This window comes from Dermacentor variabilis, chromosome 9, assembly GCF_050947875.1.
Source record: "Dermacentor variabilis isolate Ectoservices chromosome 9, ASM5094787v1, whole genome shotgun sequence".
Lineage (NCBI taxonomy): Eukaryota > Metazoa > Arthropoda > Arachnida > Ixodida > Ixodidae > Dermacentor > Dermacentor variabilis.
The window spans coordinates 116,964,597-116,989,210 of NC_134576.1; the positions used below are offsets into that span (position 1 = coordinate 116,964,597).

Here is a 24,614-nt window from a genome sequence, read left to right on the forward strand (position 1 = left end):
GGTGAAAAACGAATTTAAGAAAGCAGCGGACAGATTTTCAGCAATGAGAGAAATCACTTGTTACTCAATGTGCTATGCGACAACAAAAGTACACGAAGTGGTAAGTATCAATCGAAGCTGGCCCTTTAACCATGCAGCGCAGCTTGTCATAAGACCTTGAGACAAGCAAGGCATAAGGTCTGAAGGTATATGCAGGGTTTCTACAACAAGGTGTAAAAGTTTTTTTTCTTGTCTCTGTCAACGTTTAGCCTTGTGCTGTAAGCATATTTTAGGATGACTCACCAATTAGGGTTAAACCTTTAACTTGCTGATAGATATTCTGGTTGAGATTAAGACGAATTGGAACTGGGCAGGTTGCGTAATTGCATAGATAAGCTAACCGGTGGCCCATCAGAGTAACGGACTGGCTGCTAAGGCAACGGAAACACAGCTGAGGATGGGAAAGAATTCGGTGACGTGGTGAGATTGGAAAATCATGCAGGTAAAAGATGGGGTCAGCTGATTAAACGCACAGGGGTATTTGGAGTGCTCACTGGTGGAGGCTGTCGTCCTGCAGTGGACATAAAATACAGGCTAAGAATTAGGGTTGAGCAACTGATTAATTTCCTTATCAATTTTGTTTTCATTATGCTTGTGCATGGATGAACATTTGCAAACATAAAAATATTTTTGCAACTCACCATGTTTGGACCGGTGATGACATTGCAGTTGTGGTGTGAGCTTGCAAACTAGAAGGAAGAATTTGAAGCCAGAGGTGTTTAGATAGAAATTACATGGAAAACAACACAACTCTAGAATAGTCACAACACGCATATTTCTGCCTAAGATATACTCCGAGACAAGGCCAAGTAAGGTCAGAAAAGAGAGTTTTGCAACAACGATGTCATGCCATGTAGTGAGTTGTACAACGACAAAACATTCTTACCGAGTCATTTGGGATGAAGGTACGCATGCCTAATTTCTCCAGCACAGGGTGACGACCTTGAACAATGCACAGGGTGTCGGTGAACTCTGGGCGAACTGCAAATGACAACAAAATGGACGCACTGTCATGCACCACGTTGTCCCACTACTTGTAGCTGGGCCGGTTGGTTCATGCTTCCTACGGCAGAGAAAATCCAAAACCATGTGAAGAAACAACCGGACAGAAAAGCGAGTCAGTGGGTGACACTCCTTTCTCGTCCGGTCGTTTCTTCACGTGGTTCAGTGTCTTTTCCACGATAAGAACAATGTTGCCTCACATTGCGCACACAAAGTCTTCACACAAATAACGCATCGTGCAGGCTCACTACATACTGGCATTGGAAACTCATCTTTGTAAAAACTGTCTTTCTAAATGCTTTACAGCAACAGCCTCTTAAGGGCTATTCTCCCACTTGAAACAAAAATGTTGTTGTCATGGTAGGCACTACCACTAACACCCTGTTCAATCAATCAATCAATCAATCAATCAATCAATCAATCAATCAATCAATCAATCAATCAATCAATCAATCAATCAATCAATCAATCAATCAATCAATCAATCAATCAATCAATCAATCAATCCGGCAAAGTACTTTACAGATAGAGGTAAAGGAGGTCCCATAGTAAAAACTGAATTGGAATCTCCTGTTCATAATTAACATAAAAGTTGCAATGGCAAGAAACATGGTGGTTGAATGAAGCTGTTGTCATAGTACAAAAAGACAGAGGCCACAGCAGTCGTAACATACTGGAAAGTGTCAGTACCTTCGTGTACAATGGCAATGGAAAAAATAATAGTGCAAGTGACTGGTGATCCCAGCATTGAAACTGCAATACACGGTGCTGCAGCTGACAACATGCCCATAGCAAGAACACTGGGCTGTTCCTATGGCTCACAATAGAGTAGTCAAGGAAACAGTTGAGCATTGGGCAAAACTATTTTTCATCTTGGTGGCTTGCAAGAGTACGAATGGAAAATTAGAAGGTAGCAACCAAACTTCTTGATACCTTGAACCTTTCTGTAGATAACTTCTGACCTCCCCCTTGCTGTGAACATGCGAAAAGCCAAGTACCCTCACTCCCTCCATATTCTTAGTGTCCCTGTATATGGCTCTTGTGTATATGATAAGATAATTTACACAAGAAGAAAAATAGGTTAGAGCACATATGGCATGCATTACCAAGTCATAGCTGCTATCCTTGAAAAGAAAAGCGCACACGCACACACGCACGCGCGCGCACACACGCACGCGCGCGCACACACGCACGCGCGCGCGCACACACACACACACACACACACACACACACACACACACACATGCGCGCGCACACAAACACACACACACATACACACACAATCATCGCATCCTACCTGTACTAACATTAGGAATAGAAACTAAACAAAGTTAACAAAGAAGCTGGAGAAGATGAGGACTGCACAACCAGTGATGGAACAAAAACTGTTAGGCGTAACTTTAAAAGATGGGAAGACAGCGGTGTGGATTAGAAGGCAAATGGGAGTGGCTGACACTCTGCTTGACATGAAGGGGAGGAAATGGAGTCGAGTAGGCGATGTAATACATAGGTAAGAAAAGCCATGTTCTACCAGAGTTACAGAATGTCGGTAAAACATAGAATAAGATAACGATAGTATATTCAGCTCCAGCATGTGTCACTTTGCTTGCCAGTTGTAAGGCGAAATGAACGGTGCTGTTGGCATCAGTGTTGGTAGCTTTAGCACAAAGTTGTCGACTCATGACCCTAAACACCCCATATTTACCAAAGTTGCCTAATTGATAATGCTGATGATAATGATTTGCTCACAGTTTAGTCTACTTTAATGTTTTGATTGTTTCTAGACGTCTTCATTGTTATGTTTTTAAACTAGACCATGAAATGGCATCCTGCGGTCGTAAGTCAATGGTCGGAATATCAAAATGCGAAACAAGACAGTTTTTTAAAACGCTACCAGATCTCAAATTTGTACTTTGCTTAGAAAAGCAACTTTGATGCATCTGGATGGCTCACTAATAAGCTCTTGGGCATGTCTAAGATTATGGTCAAATGGAGGTGCATATATCAACATTGAGATAAAAGGGTGGTGTGGCACTGAACTAGCCAGTGTCCCTTGATAACTTTTGCTAGTAAAATTTACAGGCAATTTACACCACTAAAAATACGGCACCAGAAATGTCACTAAAACAAAAAGAAGACAAAGTTGTTAATGTTACAAAACACTTTCTAAATAAAGCGATTCACTGTGAGTTGTGCTTAAAACAAACGAATAAGAATCAGGGGAATGGACAACACACGAATTTAGCAACTTTCTTTTGAGTTACACATACTGGTTGGCATCTTAAGTACAGTGTCCTTTTACAAACGTTGCAGCTTCAGGTGCAGGTAGTGCTAGTGCCCATGCCGTAGCCTGAAATAGCATAGACTGTCAAACACTTCTAGAAGAACTGAGGCCTTCAGTAACAGTAAACACACTAGCTCAGGTCAACCTCTCTGTCTTTCCTATCAATAAATTCTATTCTCTCTCTTTCTGTAAAAACACAGTCCACACTGGTTTACATGAACACACATTTATTAAATTATCCTGGCACACCACACACATAAAATGGAAGCAAATGAATAATATGCATACAGCCGAGAAAAAGTGACAAGGAACTGCAACTCCATCCTCTGAGCAGATATTTAGGAAATCTGAACAACCAAGGGGAGAGGAACTCATGCTACAGAAGAATAGGTAATAAAGCTCTGACTTACTGACATTCGATAACTGAAGAGAGGTGGATATCAGCATAAATTGAAATATGAGGGCGAATCAGAAAGTCCTTGGCCCTGTTTTCTTTTTTAAATCCAAATTACAGCTGTAAATGCAAAGTCAACATATCCGTTCCCAGTGGTGGACCTTTCTCGAACCGGCCCAGCCTTATCTGCTGGTAGCTTCACGGCACGGCACTGCTGTCAGTTGTCGAAGGTGGCGCTTGTGCTTCACATGTCCACGGCGTATGAGCAACGAAGTATGATTCGTTTTTCATGGAGCAAGGGATGGACACCCATCGAAATCCACAGGGAAATTCAGCCCACGTATGGGGAAAGGTGTCTTGCTCTGAGAAGTGTAAGCTGTGTGTTGTGAGTTCGCAAAAGGCCGTGAAGACTAGCATGACAGTGAGCGTTCGGGGAGGTTGCGTGCATTGCTGGCAGCCGACGACATGGCACAGGGGCGTCTCAAATTTAGTTTTGCGATGGGACAAATGTCTGGACTGGTGTGGGGACTGTGTGTAAAAATAGTGTAAGGTATGTAGGTACCTTATTATGGCTGAAAAAACAGGGGCAAAGACTGTCTGGTTTGCCCTTGTACAATCAAGTTGAAGCAAACAAGAATGCACCTTTTTGTTCCTACATTCATCAGTGTGAGTGAGTTTGGAATTATTTGTACTAAAAATGCGCAAACTTGGAGCAACAGCTGTTTAGTGACTGGATATGCCACGATACAATACCACTTTCGTATCGACACACATACTTGTTTGTCATTTCCCAGCGACCATTTACATCACTGGCTAACAAATGTTACAAAGTTGTTGCTCATTGCAAGACGCACATCCTAGATCGGAAATTTCTTGAATGTTGTCGCCGATTCTGTCAGTTGCCTATCTTGAGCTTGAGTAATGTGAAGAGTGCTGTACATTCTAGGATGCACATGAGCACCAGTGATAATGCTGGAATCTTCGATAAGTCATGTGTAAACAGCCAACACACTTAACCCACAGATAAGATTTTGACGATCAATGCCTGTGAACACCATTATCGTTGTGTCTGAGCGCAACTTATTTTGTGGGCACAAGTTCGCGCAATAAAGAGTTAGTTCTGGGACTCTTAGTTGTGCTACGGTCTGGTTCATCAGTGTAACTACAACAAGACTGTATACCGATAATGATGCACAAAATGTGTTATAGTTTACTTTTTCCCCATATGTGCTTTAATCTGTGCTGATAACACACTTTATCGCACGCGCTGCTGTGCTGTAATATTGCAGAAAGCGGTGCGTAGGAAAGCTGCCAGCTTGTGAGCTAACGAAAGGCTCGTCTCGAAACCCGTAACTGCAACAAGATGCTCACCATAGTCAGACAGCGTGCAGGCCTCCGCCAGCGAAAGGAGGAAGTCGATGTTGGAGACCACCTCGGCAAGCTTATAGAGACAGCCAATGTCCGATACCACGTTGTGGAGGACAGAGGTCAGGACACTGCAAGATTGGCGAGCGTGGTGAAAACATGTACACGCACCATTCTTGTACATAAACGCACTCACACATAGACAAAAACGTATACACACACATAAATGCATACTGTAATGAAGAAGAGAAGCGGCACTTGGGCTCGGGCGCTTGCACGGTGGGCACGAGAGAAGAAGTAAGCCGAGTTCTGGCGGATGGTTGGCTGTCTGTGTCTTTACACTGTCACATGTTTACAGAGGGCTATGCTTATTTGCATAAAGGCACGCGATACGAAAATGAATGACGAGCAGGGCTTAACTGGCCTAGGCGTTCCTGCAAGACAAGGGGTGCTCTATCAAGACCACTATGACACTACATGACATCACATGGCGCTCATATAGCTTAATCTTGCTCTCCACTGTGTCTGCCGCGCTATTTTATCCTTGACAATGCGACACCGACTGGCTTGCACTTCTATACATCACAGCAACTCATTCCGAGCGAAACAAACGGGGCATACCTTGAGCTTAGACGCGCAATTTCGTGCATGGCCTCTCTGGCTCTGTCTGCGAATGAAAGAAATAGAAAAAACAAAAACAAATTCAGTAAGGTTCAGCAAGGTTTTCTAGAGGTTCGTGGACAAGGGAAAGTAGTATAATTCTTACCATTCATCTTGATCTTGGTCACAGGAATGTGCAGCAACAGCAAGGCACGAAAAAAAAGAAAGAACAAGAATACGCAGATTTCAGCAACTTTTTTCGGTTCTGAACACACTTATCGTGATAGGAGCAAGCTGCCGGACATAACGAACATGGACCTAGCAAATCTAGGTAATATGTCTCCCTCACACTAATAGCAGCATGTAACGAACATACCTATGCTTATAACAAATATCAGATATAACAAAGGTATCTGTGTCGAATGCAACTTCGTCAAAAAAAAATTTGAGCCATGTAGCCAGATGCGTTATGCAGGTAAGCAAACTGGTGGCTGGTGAGCTAACAAGCTAGCTTGAAAGTTGAAGAAATGACGACTTGCTGCTGGCGGGTGTCTTTTCATTCACTTTCATTTTCCCTTTTCATTATAATCTCTGCATTTTAAGTCAAGAAATGCAGTCAATTTCCCAAGCTTTCCTTAGCTTCACTGTCTTTACTACCAAAAATACTGTGCAAGAACAGTCATCGACGATCGCCATCATAAGCGAATAGCCGAACACTTCCAAAAAAGCTGCTCTCGGAGGAATATATTTGTTGCAGGGAGGATATTTAGGGTTACCTTAGTTGTTTCATTGCCTAATTCCATAGAGAAAAGAGTCGTTAACCAGTACGTTTGTAGTGGTGGTATAGGCAGCAGTAGCAGGCAGCTGCCAGTTATATGAAGACAGGTCCCCTTGATCAAATGTTGCCTTCAGAAACATTGCTTGTTTATCACTGTTGATCTATTCTTCCCGTGAACCTCTGTCTCATTTGGAGCTGTACGTTGCGTCACACAAAAGTGAATGCATTCCCCGAGTGACCGAGAAGGGATCGAGAATGTCGGCCCTCGGTTTTTCACCTTTCCATTTCGTGAGAAACACACAAGATGCGCACATCTCTGCAAGCGCAGGCTTTTTCTTTTCCTTTCTTTGTCTCCATTTATTGGAACTATTTATTTATTGAATAATGCAGTGCGCAGGCTGCGCTGTTGATAACTCAGTGAGAAAGTTGCTATATATATTTAAGCATGTTTTTAGTCTTAGAGATTCCAACAAAAAAATTACTAGAGGGAACTATGGTACTGTGACAGTTCGCTACCATGGTAGCGATGTGGTAGTATGCATGAATTTGTCTAATCCTCATGCTTGTTGCCTCAAACATTCTTTTGATGTTGTTAATTATGCTATCTTTTCCTAAATTTCTAAGTGTTCACAGCTTGTTTAAACATGGCAAGGCAATTAGTCACTGCCCACACAGCTAATCATTGCAAATTGTTCCATTCGTAACGTAATATCTTTGTCGGAAATGACCAATTTGCAACTTAAAAAAAAGCCATTTGAAGCCAGAAGGACGAAGCTTAGGCAAAAATCCATGTACTATCATTTTCCACGCTGCCCAAACAGCCATGCTTGTAGGTCCCATAGACATTAGCGCCAGAGTTCCCTGTAGTAATTCAAGTACGAAAATTTTTTTTAGTCATCTTAATAAATGACAACTTTGCCTTTTTGAAGTCTTACCGACATATTCAGTGACTTTTCTAGGGGGTGTAAATAGTCGGTAAATTGTCCTGCTAAAATTCCTCAATGGACCTTGGCTAAGTTGAGCGCCGTGTCTCCATTTTACACCAAGGGGGTATATGCACCTCCTTTTATCGCTACTCCTAGAGACATACAGAAGAGTGTATTAATGCGCCATGCGTGTGCATCAAGGTGGCTCTTCTGGGCTAAGCACAATCTTGATAACTGATACTGTTTTTGGAAAGTGCAAATTAATTCGCCTTTTCTGATTTTGACCAATCGCTCGCCAGCACAGGAGCTAAGTTTAAATCTACAGTGCCAGTAAGTTTCCTAATTTCATCACACAATTTAGTTCTCTGCTATCTTAGACTGCACCTTCCTTCCCTTGGCACCCATTCTGCAACTCTGACAGGCATTACGCATTATATGGCCTGCCCAACTCTATTCTATTCCTGATGTTAACTAGAATATTGGCTACCGTCATTTCCAGACCGCTGTCTTCCTGTCCCTTAACGTAACACCTGCAATTTTTCATTCCTTCGCTTGTTGAGCAGACCTTAGCTTTTCCTGGGGTGTTCTAGGTAGACCCGAAGTTCCTGCCCAAATGTTAGGACTGGTCAAATGCAACGATCACACAGTTTTCTTTTCAAGGATAACGGTAAGCTTAGAACCTTGCAATCTAAGTGATACCTGTTGCAGTTCACATCAAAAATAAACACTATTCCGTGTTTTTAAACCCACCAGGCTGTCGGTGGTGAATGAGATGGTTGTCTTTGTGACTGAAACCTTGATGAACTTGTCGGGCAGCTCGGGAATGCTACCCGTGTAGTTCATCTGGATGTAGAAGCCGCGAAGCTGAGAGTAGGCCACCCTGAGCGGCAACGCGCATTCCATTGCCATGTCTTTCTCGACCATCTCTGCATTGAAGACGTTGGAAATAAGCATCGAAAGTATGGAAAGCTGAGCGAGTTGGTATGACTGCATTCTTCGAAAAACTGTGCAGTTAGAAATGAGACAAGCACAAGAAATTTCACTGCACCTGTCCTTGACAAATTTCTCATGCTTGTCCCATCTTTACCTGTGCAGTTTTTCAAGGATTACAACGTTGGAGATGGTTGGTCAACTGTATCAACGCACCACAGAGACTATAGAATAGAGAGCTAAGTATTGAAGGAAGGCAGCTACCTTTGTAACAGCTAGAGGTGTTCAAATAGTCAAGTCTTCTAATCAGATAAAATTTAACAGTAACCTGGAGAACAGAAAAGACTGTTCTTTCTGGTCAGCATGTATCCAACCAGACAGCAAGGCATATTATCAAATCAAGTACCGGACATTTTCCAGCGCCCAAAAAATAAAGAAGAAAATGGAAAGTAATAATAGTGTAATAAAAGAATTGCATCTACTTCCTTAAATACATGTTACACTAGAACTGACAACAGGGATAGCTTGTACAATGATTCATTACGAGGACAGTAGCACAGGACAATGCAAGGACAAGAAACGAAACAGGACAGTAAGGAAGGAAAAAAAGGAAATGGGCTCAGAGTCAGTGCCCATCCCGTTTTCTTCCTTGTCCTCATCTTGTCTTGCACTACTGTCTTCATAACATGCAACACTATTTGGAAATCTGTTCGACTGGGCAAGACATCTTATTTTATTTTTCGTTTTATTTTATTTGTAAAAAAACCTTGCAAGGCGCCTTCTCTACATGGGGAGTGAGTAAGGGGGGCATAAAATCAAGTAGAAACAACAACAACAACAACAACAACAACAAATTGTCTAACCACCTGAGACGATCACCAGTGTACTCCTCACTGCACCCTGTGCGGCGGACCACACCCAACCGCCGACAAGGACTGTAAACGGAAGTTTCAAGTCCCTTACATCGTGCGACAGAGACGCCGCCGCAGACGCAACCAACGCGGCCGCAGCCGCTCCCGAGGACCGAGCGGCGCCGGTCACAGCGAGTCGAGCGCAACCTCAGGAATTTCCGTAGCGACCACAAGGAGTCGCTCGGTCACGCCGACACCCGAGCGCCGCAGCGCCCTCCGCAGCGGCCGCTCCCGCTCCAGGGGACGACACAGCAGCCGCTCCCGCTCCAGGGGGCGCCCTAAATCCGGCCACACAGAACTGACGTGGGCCGACCGAGTACGAGGGAAACAGCACCAGCAGCAGCAATGGGACGCCTCATCTACCAGACAGGTAACGCGGTCATCATTGCCCGAGCATGAGAGCGAGATAGTAACAGCACTACGACAGGAACTAGCTGGTCTCCGAGCCACCATACAAGTGCTTACAGAGCAGCTTAATGACGCGAAACAGCAGATTCAAAGCCTTAAAGCTCCCAAACAAGCACCACCCCAAGAGACAAACGTAAAAGTAAGCACAGCCAAACGCAAACCCCCTCCGCTCCCTGAGACGGAAGAAGAGAGTCACGCACCGCAAGACACCCTAGGCGAAATTCTGCGCCTCACGCGAGAGAACCTAGAAAGTATTCGTACCCTAGCAAACCGTGTAGAGGTGGTCGAAAACAAAGTCGCCATAAAAATTAAAAACAAAGCTAGTCAGCCACAACAGATGGACACGACGACGCACCCTTCACCACCAATAAATCCCCCGCAAAACCATCATGGCTAACACGACACGGGATACCTTAGAAATTTGGCAGTGGAATTGCGCTAGCTACGCGAAACGCAAATCCTCGCTGCAACAGTACCTCAAAATTCAACCCAAAAAGCCGCACGTAATACTATTACAAGAAACTCTATGCGAAACCCTCACGCTCGCAGGGTACAGCCCCATCTCCCAAAGAGGAGGGGACGCCAGGAGAGGCATCGCCACGCTCGTTAATAGAAAATTCGCGCACATCGTTGATAACGTCCTACCGGAAAACAGTCGCATCGAGGCGATCCTGATCGAGCTTGTACCTAACCGACTCTTAAAACAAAGCATTTTTGTACTAAACGTCTACAGCTCCCCCACGCACTACAAACAATCCTTCCACACGATCCTTACTAAAGTCACATCATTGGCACGAAACTCGCCGCTCATTATCGCAGGTGACTTCAACGCTCCCCACCCGTCGTGGGGCTACCCCACAATCAAGCCGAGCGGCAACAACCTCTCGCGCGCAATAGACGACCTGTCCCTCACCCTGGTGACGGACCACAGGTTTCCCACCAGATTGGGTACGTCGACGCGACGCGACACTACGCCGGACCTCACGTTACTCCGCAATGTAGACAACTATACATGGACAAATACGCAAGAGAACCTGGGCAGCGATCACTTCGTCATACGCACAGAAATACCAAACACGACCGCCCCACCCCGATCTTTCACCCTCACAGACTGGGACACCTTCCGTAGGTTACGGAAGGAAGACACGAACACGTACGACTCCTTTGCGGAACTCCTCTCTGCGATAAAGGGCGACGTAAATAGAGCCACGAAAACCATACAAACGGAACTGGAGGTCCCAAGGGTTGACCCTCACCTCGCTCACTTACTCGAGGCCAAGGCCTCGATACTTACGCGATGGAGAAAGCAACGTCTAAACAGACGACTGCGCAAACGCATCGCGAACCTCAACCAAGACATCGACCAATACTGTACGGAACTCACACGACTCCAATGGCACGAACTCTGTTCGGCGGTCGACGGCCGCATGCGGACCGGAGGTAAGTGGAACCTCCTGAAACGCATGTTAGACGACAGCCAAACGAAGGATAATCAAAGCCACGCGCTAGACCGACTTTTACACTCACATAAAGAGAAAGGGGGAACGGAGGAGTCTTTCGTGGAAGAAATTGCCAAACGATACCTTCCATTAGGCGACGCTCACCCCAACGATTACCCGAGCATAAAGTGCGAATCCACTCCCGAGCTAGACGCTGCCTTCACGGAAGCAGAAGTCCGAGAGGCGCTACACAACCTAAACAGCAGGTCGGCCTCAGGACCGGACGGGGTAACCAACCGAATGTTACGTAACTTAGACGACCAATCCATTACATTGCTCACGAAAGATATCAACCACGTGTGGGAAACAGGAGAGGTACCAACGCAATGGCGCACTGCCATGGTGGTCCTCATTCCCAAACCCGGCAAACCCCTTAACCTGGACAACTTACGACCCATCTCTCTTACTTCATGCGTGGGTAAAGTGGCGGAGCACGTCATTCACAACCGAGTGTCACGCTACATTGAGGAACACGAACTCCTCCCATACAACATGGTAGGGTTTCGACCCCACCTATCCACTCAGGATGTTATGTTACTCCTAAAGAGACAGATCTTCGACGTTAAAACAAGAGACGTTCGAGGCATCCTCGACCTCGATCTCACGAAAGCATTCGATACCGTCTCGCATCGCTTCGTACTGGAGTCTGTTGCAGGCCTCGGCCTCGGCCAGAGATTTCAGGAGTACGTACGCTCCTTCCTGAAAGACAGAGAAGCCCGACTGCGAGTCTTAGAACTAAAGTCGGACCCTTACACGCTGGGCTCCGTCGGAACACCTCAAGGCTCAGTCATCTCTCCATTACTATTTAATATAGTGATGAAGGGACTTGCAGACAAACTACGAGACATCCCGAACGTAAACTGCGCTTTATACGCAGATGACATCACCATTTGGAGCCCGGGAGGCTCCTTGGCAGACATGGAGCAGGCTTTACAGTCTGCCCTAGATGCCACGGAAGACTACCTACTAGACACAGGCATGAAACTATCCTCCAAGAAATCGGAACTCTTACTATTTCGCAAGTCTTGCCAAGGAGTCCGCTACCTAACACCTCTAGACGAACTTCCGATAGCACTGCACACAAGAGACGGACAACAGATTCCGCGAGTCGACCACATACGCATTCTTGGGCTTCTAATCGAAGCCACCGGATGCCACGGACACACTATCAAACATTTAACCGCCAAAACCGAAAACATGATCAGACTCATCCACAGAGTCTCGGGGCGCAGAAAGGGTCTCTGCGAGGATAACCTTTTGCGCGTATACCACGCATTCCTTATGAGCCACATTAATTACGTCGCCTCTGCCCACAACTGGACGAAAATAGAAAAGACGAAACTAAACACACTCATTCGCAAGAGCATCAAACAGGTCTTGGGCATTCCACAAAGAGCAAGTACACCAGCTAGGCATGCACAACAACATCGACGAAGTGATCGAGGCTCAGACTATGGCGCAAATACTACGCCTATCCTCGTCCAAAGCCGGTAGACTAATCCTAACCGAAGCTAATATCTCCCCATCTCCCTATTTCGAGCATGCGATTACCCTACCGAGCGAAATTAGAGACAACTACAAGGTCTCACCATTTCCTAGAAACGTCCACCCACAACACAACGTGGGCAGGCGCCGGGCCCGCGCCCGCGCGATTCTCGATCGCACCGACGCGGATCGTGAAGCCACCGCATTTGTGGATGCGGCCCAGTACGGCAACTCATCCACTTTCGCGATAGCAGTCGTGGACGGTAACGGAACCTTACGATCATCCGCATCAGTTAAAACGACCACCAGCGCTAAAGCAGAACAGATAGCCGTAGCCATCGCCATGGCAGACCCCACATTTACTCATGTCCTCACGGACTCGCATGCCGCAATTCGGGCCTACGAAAGCGGCAACGTATGTAAAGAAGTGGCGCACATACTACTAGCGAGCTCAAAGGAGAGCAAACGACGCCTCTCCTGGTTCCCCGCTCACATGGGGAAAGACATTCACCCGCGGAAACCAAACCTCAATGAAACGGCCCACGACCGTGCGCGAGAACTTGCCCGCCGCGACGGTCCTACGGCCTCCGAGGGGCTGGACATTCAGTTTAATGACCCGCTACTCACTTATCACGAAATCACCTCATACTATCGAAAAGGCAGAATGAAATATCCGCTCCCGCACTCCAAACTCGAACGCGCGCAGGCGGCCGCGTTTCGAATGCTACAAACGGACTCGTATCCTTCACGAGGCCTACTGAGTCACTATAACTCAGACATCCCGGCAAATTGCCCAGACTGCCAAGAACTCTATTGCTCACTCTCACACATGCTATGGCAATGTACCGCGTTACCAAAGGGCCCTCTCTCTAGTGAGCCCGAATGGGAAGAAGCCCTCAAAAGCCCGGACCTCAAACTCCAGCTCAAGGCTGTCCAGAGGGCCCAAGAACTGGCGGAGCGTCACCACGTTCCCGTCCCGACTTGGGCGTCGCCTACGGTTTCGGCCCGAGGAGCTCCCCGCATGGGATCTCTAACGGCTTAAAACTCCTCAGGACCTCACTGAAGTTCTTGACTGACTGACTGAGTTTATTTTTGAACAGCCCTCATACATACATTAGCAAAACAGCTGTTGAATGAATGTTACAGTTGCTTGATGCATTGCCTCTGGAAGGATACTCTGCCACATACACTCAAAAGTTATTCGATTGTGCCTTGCAGATATTTATGCGGTTGATGATCTCTTCGAATCTTGTTTTTGAACGTCCAGTTAGGCCTGCTTTGTGTGTACACATTCATACCTTCTTTCTTCGTTGCCTGCTCGGTGATTTACCTCCACAAAAGATGAGCAACGCTGAACACTTTTCTTTGTTTATGACTACGACAGAAATGAGACAGCACACAGAACAGCAAGAGATGTGTGCCTATTACATGGCTTGCACAAAACTGTTAAGCGAAGGTGGTGGTGGTAAACGTTATTGAAAGGGGGAAGGGTAAAGGGGGACGTGGCTGAGAGATCGGGCTCACGTAAGGCCCTGGGCCTGCTTGGCCTTCTCCGCCCAGTCCACCAGTTCAAGCTGGCGGTCGACGTCCCCGGAACTGAGCCAGGTTGTCCAGTCAGTCTCGCTGCTGACGGGGGGATGAGAAAACGGGAGCAAGGTGCATTCCCACATTATGTGTGTGAGTGTTCCTGTTTCTGCACAGAGCCTACATTGGTCGCTTTCCTTGTCCCCTGTTATTTTGTTACTGTACTTTGGGTGTGGGTATGCGTTTGTCTGGAGTCGCCTAAACGCGACCGCTTGCATTTTATCGAGTTGCTTGGCCGGTGGTGGGAGCGCGCGATGCATCAAGCGATACCTATGGGCTATTTCATGATAAGTCTCGCAGGGTTCCTCATGTCTCTCCTCCTCATTCACGCCCTCCGCATCCACGGACGAGGCTCGGCGCGCGAGATCTCGAGCCAAACTGTGAGCCGACACGTTGCCGGGCACAGCCGCATGAGCGGGGGTCCACACGAGGGTTTTCGAAGCCTTGCCCGATGCACGACTGTGTTACAATGCATAATTGATGGGCCTCTATCACAAAGTCATGCATAGGAATGCACTAACTGTGAAGTTCCCAGTTACAGCACAAGTGTTCATGAAGCATGCACTTACCATGAATATCATCTTGCACTTCTGAGTATGTCCTCCGGGCGATGTCAAGAAGACCATTGACATCAGGCTGAAGTGGAAAGCAGGAGTAACGAAATAATAAATGTGACATCTTCTTTGGCATTCCTATCTTAGTGGTCATGCCCTGTTAACAAATAACCATCTCAATCAAACCACACAGATGCACATACACATACACGTTGAGTACAACTGTATTTTTCAAAAAAGACACAACTGGACCTTATTGCATTGCCGGACACTTCTTATGTCCAAATGGTCCCAAATGTACATCACCGTGGGTCCAATTGGTTTTAGGACAGTTTCAATTAGGCCTCTTTGCATGTCCACCCACTTGGAATCAAAAGATTCTGGCTTAGATGCATGTCGGTAAATTTCTGCTTATAATTTGTTTTATACTTTCTCTTGTAGTTGCAGACTACTGTGCAACAATGAATAGGTATCCCTGTCTTTTTTTCGTAGCTAATATAGCATAAACAGGAAGCAGCGATTGTTTTCACGCAATCTCTGATAGTAACCACTTTCCTCTGTAATGTGACTAGACATCGAAGGCAATTCTAGTTGGCTTTTGCAGGACTCTGTATTCCAACTGGTCTCAATTAAAAGCCACATGGGTGCGCGATGCAGTGAAACAGCGAAATGGTCGGAAAAAATATACTAATGGCAAAATTAAAATTCAAGTCCTCCAATGAGAGATCTTTGCAGGTTGATATGATCAATGGAGATCGGCACTCGGATATTTTTTAAAGCTACAATACCTGCAGGAAATTTTACATATTCTTTTTAAGCACTGGCACTACTACTCAGTGATGCAAATCCTTTTGGCATATGCAGCATGCGAGTGCGATTACATTCAGTGAAATTAAGTGTGTGGGGGGGTTCCTTTTTGAGTCAAATTGTCTGCGCTTGTTCGTGCCTGAGTAACCCTGACTTGCGCAATGGATTACGAAAAATCACGGCTCAAGCTATCTTCATTTGCCAAGTGGTAATGGTCTGCAGTGGTGGTTTAGTGGCTATGACATTGGCATTGCTAAGCACAAAGTCGCAAGTTTGAATCCCGGTTGCAGTGGCCACATTTCAATGCCCAACAGCCCAATGAAAGTACGCCTGTGTACTTAGATTTAGGCACATGTTGCGGAACGCCAGGTGGTGAAAATTATTTTGGAGTACTTCACTGCAGCATGCCTCATAATCAGATTGTATCTTTGGCGCATAAAATCCTAGAATTTATTTCATGCGACAACGGTTGTTTGCTGGGGGCTTGGTTTAACACCTAGCTTTAGAACGTCAGCTACCACTAGCCCATAAATGCGAAATGCAGCAGTCAAGCGGCTGCGATGAGCACCGAGGAGTGCGGTGGACATTCTGCCCAGAAATGCACAGTGAAGCAGCAATGACGTGCTGCAAAGGGAGGCTTGGAATGCAAGTGAATACTGTATCTGCTCATACACACGAAGTCCAATGGCGATGATATGCAGTGATGAGACAGGGTCAAATCATTTACGGGTGCAAGTAGTACTTTGAAAAACACTTTGTGCAGGGCGACTTCAGTTTGGTGTATAGTGTGCGCTATACAGACTGGTTCCTGTTGGACGTGTCTGCAGTGTTAAAGTTCCCCGAGTTTTCACTGAGCGTGGCGTTTCCTGGTGAAAAATGTGTCCAACTTTGCCGTGTGGTCAATACTTGCAAGAGGTCACTAAACAAGAAGTCGTTCTGGCAAACATTAAAGAAAGCTTCGCTTAGACGCTTCTCACGATGCGTAGGATGCACATAATTTTGTTTCACTCAGCTATTTATGGCTACAGCTCTGACTACACTCACTGATATAAACAGGACGCAGCAACCAGAGTACAACCTTGTTGGACCAACCTTTATGCTGAAGCAGAGCTGGAGGACCCTGTTCCATATGCCCTTCTGGTAAACGACGTCTTCCCTTATCACTGTGCAGATGCTTTCGTGCATTTGGCCGTACCGGACATCGGTGATGTACTGCATCAGGAAATCCAACAGAAGCCGAGGTGTGAGCAACTGCTTTCTGGTGTGCAAGCAGTGTTATCTGACACTCGTGCTACAACAAGCTGAGAATACTTTAAGGAGCACCAAAGCTAAGTCAAGAGTCAAGTTAGGTAAGGTTATGTTAGCTTGGCATTTGCCATGTGGTGTTCTAGGTTAAGTTAGGGTGGGGTAGCTCACCTAACCTAGGTTAGGGTAGCTTGGCATTTGCCAAGTGATGCTTCAGGTTACATTAGGATAGAGCAGCTAACCTAACCTAGGTTACCTTGGCATTAGCCAAGTCATAGTTTAGGATGGGTTGGGACAGCTTGGCATTAGCCAAGTCATGTACTTTATTTATTTATTTATTCAAAATACCCCCAAAGGCCCTCATTACGAGGGTATTACATGGGGGGGGGGGGGGTCAATCACAAGCACTGGTTGTAGTTTGTACATACTAAAAACAAGAGAGGTTAACAGAAGTAATAATACAGTGAAACATAGTTAACATACAAGATAATTAGGTCACAATTATTACAGAGAAAACATTAGTACATATTAGGAGAACATAAGGCAACTGCACTAAAAACACCAACAAATATCGAAAAACACTGTAAAAGTCCCAAAAAAGAATAATAATACGATTAGTCGACAAGTCGTGAGCGAATTAAATGTTGAAACTTAGTCAAGTCTGGTTCCGTGGCAATGACTGATGGTAAGGCGTTCCATTCAGTTATTGTGCGTGGTAAGAACGAAGATGCATAATGGGATGACTGGCAGTTAATGCGTTTGACTTTGTATGGATGGTCACGGCGTGGAAAAATAACTGTTGGTGACTGAATGAAATCATCGTGAAGTGATGGATGGTGATAAAGCTTATGGAAAAGTGTTAGGCGAGAAATTTTACGGCGAAGTGCTAAGTTGTCCAAGTCAGCTTTATTCTTTAACGCGGTGACGCTGGTGTAACGTGAATAATCTGAAAATATAAATCGCGCAGCACGGTTCTGCAAGGCTTCGATGTTACTTATGATATACGTTTGTTCGGGATCCCAGATGGCAGACGCGTATTCTAGTTTAGGACGGATTAATGTTGTGTATGCTAGTTTTTTGCCCAGGAAAATCGGCAGCAGGACCTGTACAAACATCAGCGGTGAGCGCAGGATCGCAGTGCCAGTGCCGTGGCCCACAGTTAAGAATAGGATAGCTAACCAAACCTAGGCTATGTTGGCATTAGCCAAGTGGTGCTTTAGTATAGGTTAAGATAGGCTAGCTAACCCAACTTAGGTTAGCTTGTATTTTGCAAAGTCATGCTTCAAGTTAGATTAGCATAGGTCAGGTTGTATAAACTCTACCATATGCCTCTTGCACTTAAATGCCGGACCTGGTGCCATCAACCTTATCGGGGTATAATGACAGAGAGCTAAATTTGCTGACGTTAGGTAGCAATATGGCTAGGTACGATGACATTGCTCATAGGAAAAAGCAAACGTAAGTGCTGTCCCCGTTTCTTCGATTTCGGTAATTTCTTGTGTTTGCAGGAACCTTAGTGTGTGGCAACCTTAGAGAGCATAGGAAGGGAGTGAGCCAATGTATCGTGACGTTATGCTGTGCCTACCTCCTGGGTGCTCAAACCGAAACTGGTTCACAAGAAACACGCATAATCATAAATTACTTGATAATGGTGGCGAATTGGGCAAGTTGGAACTGGTTTATCCTTGAAAAGACGCTTAAAATGAGAAAAATCAACGAAGTGGGTCAGGACACATGCACCTTCTTTTGTGGCTTCTTTTTCTTTTTGTTTATTTTAGAGCAGGTTTTCATGACCATGGGTGCTGCGCGGCTGTTTCCTTGCCAAATAGGCCAACTGATCGCTGCAGAAGATGCGCGTGACGTCGTTGCCGCTTGGTTCCTTGCAACACCACCAGATGGCGCTTGCCTCTGTGCATCCGATTTCAGTGAAGAGCTCGGTGGCACAACCCACCACCCCCTTCCAAAGGGAACGCTCATAACATCCATCTAGCGTCCATCCATCTAGCCATCCATGGTGGCGGCCGTTTGGGGGGAAAGAATAAGCACAAGCTCGTGTTTCGACTCTTTATGCACTCACACAAATCTTCGCTATGTGCAGATTCCAACTCACTGAATCTGCAGCTTTTTTTTTTTCAGTGAACGTTCACAGTGCCCTTATTGGCCTTGTCCCTCATTCTAAGTGCTTCAAGGATGTCAATTATTTAGGGTGCTCTGATGGCTTGCTAGTATTTTTCCTAGGGTTTAGGCCTTCACCTGACACACACAAAAAAAAAAACATTTGAAGATAGGTCTAAGGTTCTACTTGAATCGTGTGAAAGCAAAAAGCTGTAACCGCTGGGTGGCAACACTCACCGACGCGTACGTCCCCAGCAGGGTGTCCTCACACTTATCCAGCACGATGCGCAGTGGCTCAACGTGCTCGAGGATGTGCTTGATGCAGACGCAGTTGTGCACGGCCGCCTCCATGGTGCGTAGGGTCTCGACACGCGGCACCTGGACCAGTGCCGCCAGGAGGGACTCCATGTCCGCAAACTTGGCCAGCAAAAACTGCACGGGAGAGTGGGGCACACATCAGCCAAGGCTCGGAGAGGACTGCCAGATAAGGTAGCTTATGATCACAGTATGCATAGACACGGCCTTCAGAGCAAAAAGACCAATAACGTTTGGTTAGTTGATTGATTGATTGTTAGATGGATTGACTGAGTCATTGACTGACAGAGGCGGTCAATGCTCAGAGAAGACTGTCAGAGAAAAATACACCTGATGCTCAAGGAATGCACTTCGGAGAAAAAATGATGTAACCTGCAATTTCTATGGACAGCTCCTGACATCCCGTGGTGCACTGTGCAACTACATGAATTATTAGAACGACAGAAAGCTGAGCTATTTGGTAAGGATTCATAATGCAAAAAAAAAGGGGGGGTGGGGGGGTAGGGCGTGCAGACATGGACACAAGAGAATTGGACAACATGAATGCCTTAACAAAGTCTTAACATTTATTGCTCATGTAGACCGGCCTTTGTACCCAAATGACACGTGGTGCTACCATTCCAGAGCATGCACAGATGAGTTTTGTGCGTCCTTTCTTTTTCTTGCCTCAATGCTTCCATCAGTTGATAGTCGGCATTCGTGTTGTCCACTTCTCTTCTTTTGTGTCCATGTCTCCACGCCTCACCCTCCATTTTTTGCATTACACGAATCCTGTGCACTGGGATCCCATCCTCGTCGCCATTGTTTTCCAGGGTGATTCACTGTCTTCTTTACAGGAGGAGACGTGTTATAGGCCAGTGAACGAACTAATTGGTTTGTCTGGGTTAACAGAGATTAGCTCGACGTTACTGCTCTCGTCCCTGTATGGGTGCGCACTGGTGTAGCCTCGCCCCCGGTGCCCTGTGCACAGGACTCTTGTACACCTAAGCCTCAATGTAACAAACTCGGTAAAATCAGCAATTTGCTTCGTTATATCGAAATTTTGTCATATTGAAATTCTCTTTTTTTATGCAAATAAGTACAGCTGCTGATGTATCTTTCTTACATAGAAGGGGCCGTAATATTGTCCGAATCATCATGCAATCGTAAAAAGCAAATCTGAATCGAAAAAAAAAAATTGTTGAGTTTGAGAGTTCGCCACGAAAGATACGGCTGATGCCGTGTCATGATATATTTTCACATCGGCGGTACGAAGTGAAACCAGCCATGCTTTCGCGTCAACTCCACTCCCGAGGCTGATAGTGTCATCCGCTGTGGGACGCCGCTATCATGAAAAGCGCCGGAAGTGCAGGGAGTGAATGCTTTGTCTGCCTCTTGCTTCAACGCATCTCGTGAAGCATTAAATGCGCAGGAAGACAGCGCACGATGCGACGCCATCTCAACTTGCCCAGTCTTAGCACGTGAGGCAGATTACCTCTAAAACAGCATGCATGGGCTGCACGCTGACAGCCGTGCAGAGCCACCCGCCGCCCTAGAAAAGGAGATATGTGCCAACCTGGCTTCCACTCCCTTCCCCCCACCGTCGCTCCACTCCTCCTTTCCCCTTGCTCACGCGGGAAGACTTTGCACATCTAGCCACCAACCTCCTTGGCCACCCTCGCTTGCTGCTTTCACCCGTGCCTAAAGCATACAGCACGCGGGGCATGATAGGATCTTATAGCAGTTGGACTTTATATGGAACATTGGGCTGCTCCACTTGAGCTGTTGGTCTCCTTCTTTCTCACTGCCTCATCTGCAAATAACCACAAACGATGGATCACGTTTTTCTTCATTGTTGGGGAGGGGTATATTTTTGGGACGTACTACAAAGAACGATAAAGAAACAATTTCTCCTCGACCCTCATGGAATACGGTATCTACCCATTACTAATGAGGATGGTGTTTTGTTTGATTTAATAATGTTAATGGGCCTCCACAGTATTTGGCGCTGCCGAACGGCAGGATACTGCTGCGATCCTGACGCACGACCTACGTGAATTTATTTCCGTGAAACTGTGCATTGGTTTGTTGAGATTTTGAAGGCCGGTGGCGATACTCCCGAGTGGCTGTCAAGGGTGGAGTCATTGATTGCTCTAAATGTATTTTAATGTGACGAAGCCAGCGCCCCCACCAGGCTGATTATGTCAATACGATGTGGTCATTGTATCCTGTAAATTTTGTTTTGTGTATTGCTGTCCTTTGTCAAAGCCAGGCAATAAAGAAAAAAAAAGTCGGTCTCCTTCGGTTGGGTGTCATTTGAGAGGTGCGTTCACAAGCAGCCACATGTAATTCAATCATTTGAACATCTGCATTCATGGAAGTTTCAATGTATTGTCCGGGTATTTCTATTGTCTAGGCAGAGAAATTCCCTTATACTGAAGATGTGTATAAACACACTTCGTTATACTGAGGTTCGAAATACATAGTGCTCTATTAACAAGAAGTTACAAAAAGTTATAGATACTTCATTACATCGAGGCTTAACTGTAGTTGTACAGAGGATGTCGGTAGCTGTCCATAGGAAGTGCATGCTACATGACAGTTTGAATAACTGACTCACTAATGTTTGACTGTTCTGTTTTTTTAATTGGCTAACTAGTAACTGAATAATTGATTGACTAATTGATAGATTGATTGACTGGCTGATTCATGGGTTAACTGACTGGCTGATTGATAGCTGAATTAACTAACTGACTGACTGTCAATCAAGCTGATTGGCTGATTGCTTGACAGTCTGATTTTACAGAGGTAGCCAGGGCTCAGCAAACACTGCCAGACAGTTCATGTGCACAGAATGCAGAGAAAAGAGCTTCAGAGCAAAAAGACAATAGAGCTTGATTGGTTGACTGATTCATTGGCTGACTGACTAAATAATTGACTGATTGATTAGGTTCGATGTTCTAAAGAAACACAGGAGCTAAGAGAGAGGACAGCGAAGCGTTCCTAATTCCTTTGGACCAACTAGGACTCTTCAATGTAAGCATAGAACATGGTACAACAGTGTTTTTACATAGTGCTCCCAATAAAATGAGGGCCCCTACGACTGGAAGTCAAGCACATGGCCTTGTGCTCATAGGCAGAACATTAGAGCTACCACACGGAGTAATAGGGTTGAGAAAGATCTGACAATCATGTCTTAGTACAGCATACATAGTGCAGCCTTGATGAAATGAACACGGATAAAACAAATTACCAGGTTTAACGAAGTAAAAGTGAAATTCACAAATTTTTTCACCCTTATCGGCAAATGCACTGAAACGAATATAGAATATAACAAAGGTATTTCTTGCGTTGGATGCGAATTAATTATGACATTCGAATGTACTAATTAGGTGCGCTCTTCAAGAGCAAGCTACACTGTACACGACATACCACTCCCAATACACCCTGATGCATAATCCTTAGGCACGAAACCATAAAACGATGGATAAACCATGCTGCATACCTGTGACGACCACAGCGAATCTCCGCTAGCACTGTTCTGTGACAGTGAGGAGTTGTAGAGTAGTAGTAGTAAAAACATTTATGTTAGACAGAGGATTATGAGCTGACAGTACTGAGCATACCCAGTACAATACTTTCTGCCAGGGAGTCGAGGTTTAGCGAGACGTGGATACACGTGGATACACCCCCTAACACCTGACTCACGTGGCCCACGCGACCGCGGATTACGCTGGCTGCATGATCGGCCTACTTTTCACCATGCCAGCTCTGGATCAACCCAGTTTATACTCTACTGCACCATCTACAGGGCCGGCCCGCCTTTCTCGGCCGGAAACCTACTGTGCAGACGTGCCAAACATCGAAACGGAAGGCATTGCTTTATTAAAGGAATTACGTGCTTGGTACGGCCACCGGCACGTCTGTATGAGTAGCACAGATGGAGCTATACATAAGCTGATTTGTTATTTGAGTGCGCTGTCCTGTGTGTGAGCTGCTTGGCGAGACAGCAGGAGCAGCCACGGGTGGCAATGTCCAGGATGGTTTGCCTAGAAAGCTTCACTTTAAAAATAAAAGTGGTAGAGAGTGTTACTTCCCAGTACAGTGCAATGTTGCAGACCCCCCCCCACACACACACCTGGAAGTTGTAGAAGAACTCCTCGCTGTCGATAATCTGCTGCACGGCCTTCTGGCGCTGCACGATGGTGTCCAGGTCGCGCGGAGGTTGCAGCATGTTCACCCGCATCAGCCGTGACCCGCCTGGTGTCTTGGCGTGGTTCAGCACACCAAACAGCGACATCGAGCTCCTAGGATCCACGGTGTTGGTCAGCAGCTCAAGGTCGTGCATCGTGGTTGAGTCTGCGTTGCATTGTTACTTCTTTCTTTTTTTAAAGTTGCAAGGAAGGAGGCGATATTCTGGGTCAACAAGTGCAAATGTTTTGTTGATGGTGGATGTAATATCTGAACGTTGCAGTACTAGGGCCAGCGCGCTATCATCCTGAATAGGCAAAATCAGCACTTTGTTCGCATCGTTCTTGCATCTATCGCCATCCCAGTTTATCACGTTCTTGTTAATGATGAAGAACAGGCAGCAGGACAAGAGTGGTACATATTGACATGCTGATCTGTAGTTGTCGCCCTTGGTTGAATGTGGATTCTATATACGTAGTCTGTTGTCTTAGTCTAAATACACCTTGTCGCTACAGTTTTTGCAAAGTGGGCAGAAACACTCATCGGTAGTTTCTGTTGACTGTACATACAATATATGCTCCTTCTTGCTGCAGTACTGGCGGATCCAGAGTGGGGGGCCCTGCACCCCACTCTGTATGCTTCTATGCTACAGTAGTGGTGGCAGCATTGGCGTCGCACGAATAAAATAACAGACGCTCGCATCCTCACGAGCGCGGCTGCTGCGCTTGGCCCGCGCCAGCACGGGCTGGCTTTGGGCAGATTAAACCAAGTCCAAGACATTGCTGCCAAGACATTGCAATGACCGGGGTAGTTGGAGAAGTATGGGAGAGGCCTTTGCCCTGCAAAGGGCGTAACCAGGCTGATGATGATGATGATGAAGACATCCCTGACGTGTGCTCTCTGCTCTCTTCAGAAGCCTGTCAAGACCAACGGATTTGCACTGTCGTCCGTTGCCACACTATCGCTAAAATCTATTCAGACGAACTGGGTTTTTGTCCTGCATTTTAGCTCATGCACTGTACATCCCATGATGACTTCGGGGGAAGTTGGTTATAAGACCAAAAATATGTGAAAAATCTCAATTCTTCGTGTTACGGTGCTGAAAACTTGTAAACACATGTAATTTGATGTGCTTGTCTTGAACATACAAGCCATTTCTGCTTCTCCCCTTTGGGTCTAATTTCACGCAAGTTTCTTTTACAT

The 24,614-nt window shown here is 45.9% G+C and overlaps 1 protein-coding gene across 1 annotated transcript in view; it reads right to left on the bottom strand.

The window, feature by feature from the left end:
• LOC142558523 (mutS protein homolog 4-like) overlaps window positions 1–24,614 on the bottom strand; it is a 53,606-nt gene that overhangs the window by 20,240 nt on the left and 8,752 nt on the right. The window contains exons 5-14 of the mRNA XM_075670657.1: window positions 23,359–23,579; window positions 19,164–19,358; window positions 16,659–16,778; window positions 14,775–14,841; window positions 8,139–8,314; window positions 5,851–5,863; window positions 5,706–5,751; window positions 5,091–5,215; window positions 926–1,020; window positions 681–728 (exon numbers count right to left, since the gene is read on the bottom strand). Of these exons, the coding sequence (XP_075526772.1) occupies window positions 681–728; window positions 926–1,020; window positions 5,091–5,215; window positions 5,706–5,751; window positions 5,851–5,863; window positions 8,139–8,314; window positions 14,775–14,841; window positions 16,659–16,778; window positions 19,164–19,358; window positions 23,359–23,579 (1,106 nt within the window). The remainder of the gene's footprint in view (window positions 1–680; window positions 729–925; window positions 1,021–5,090; window positions 5,216–5,705; window positions 5,752–5,850; window positions 5,864–8,138; window positions 8,315–14,774; window positions 14,842–16,658; window positions 16,779–19,163; window positions 19,359–23,358; window positions 23,580–24,614) is intronic.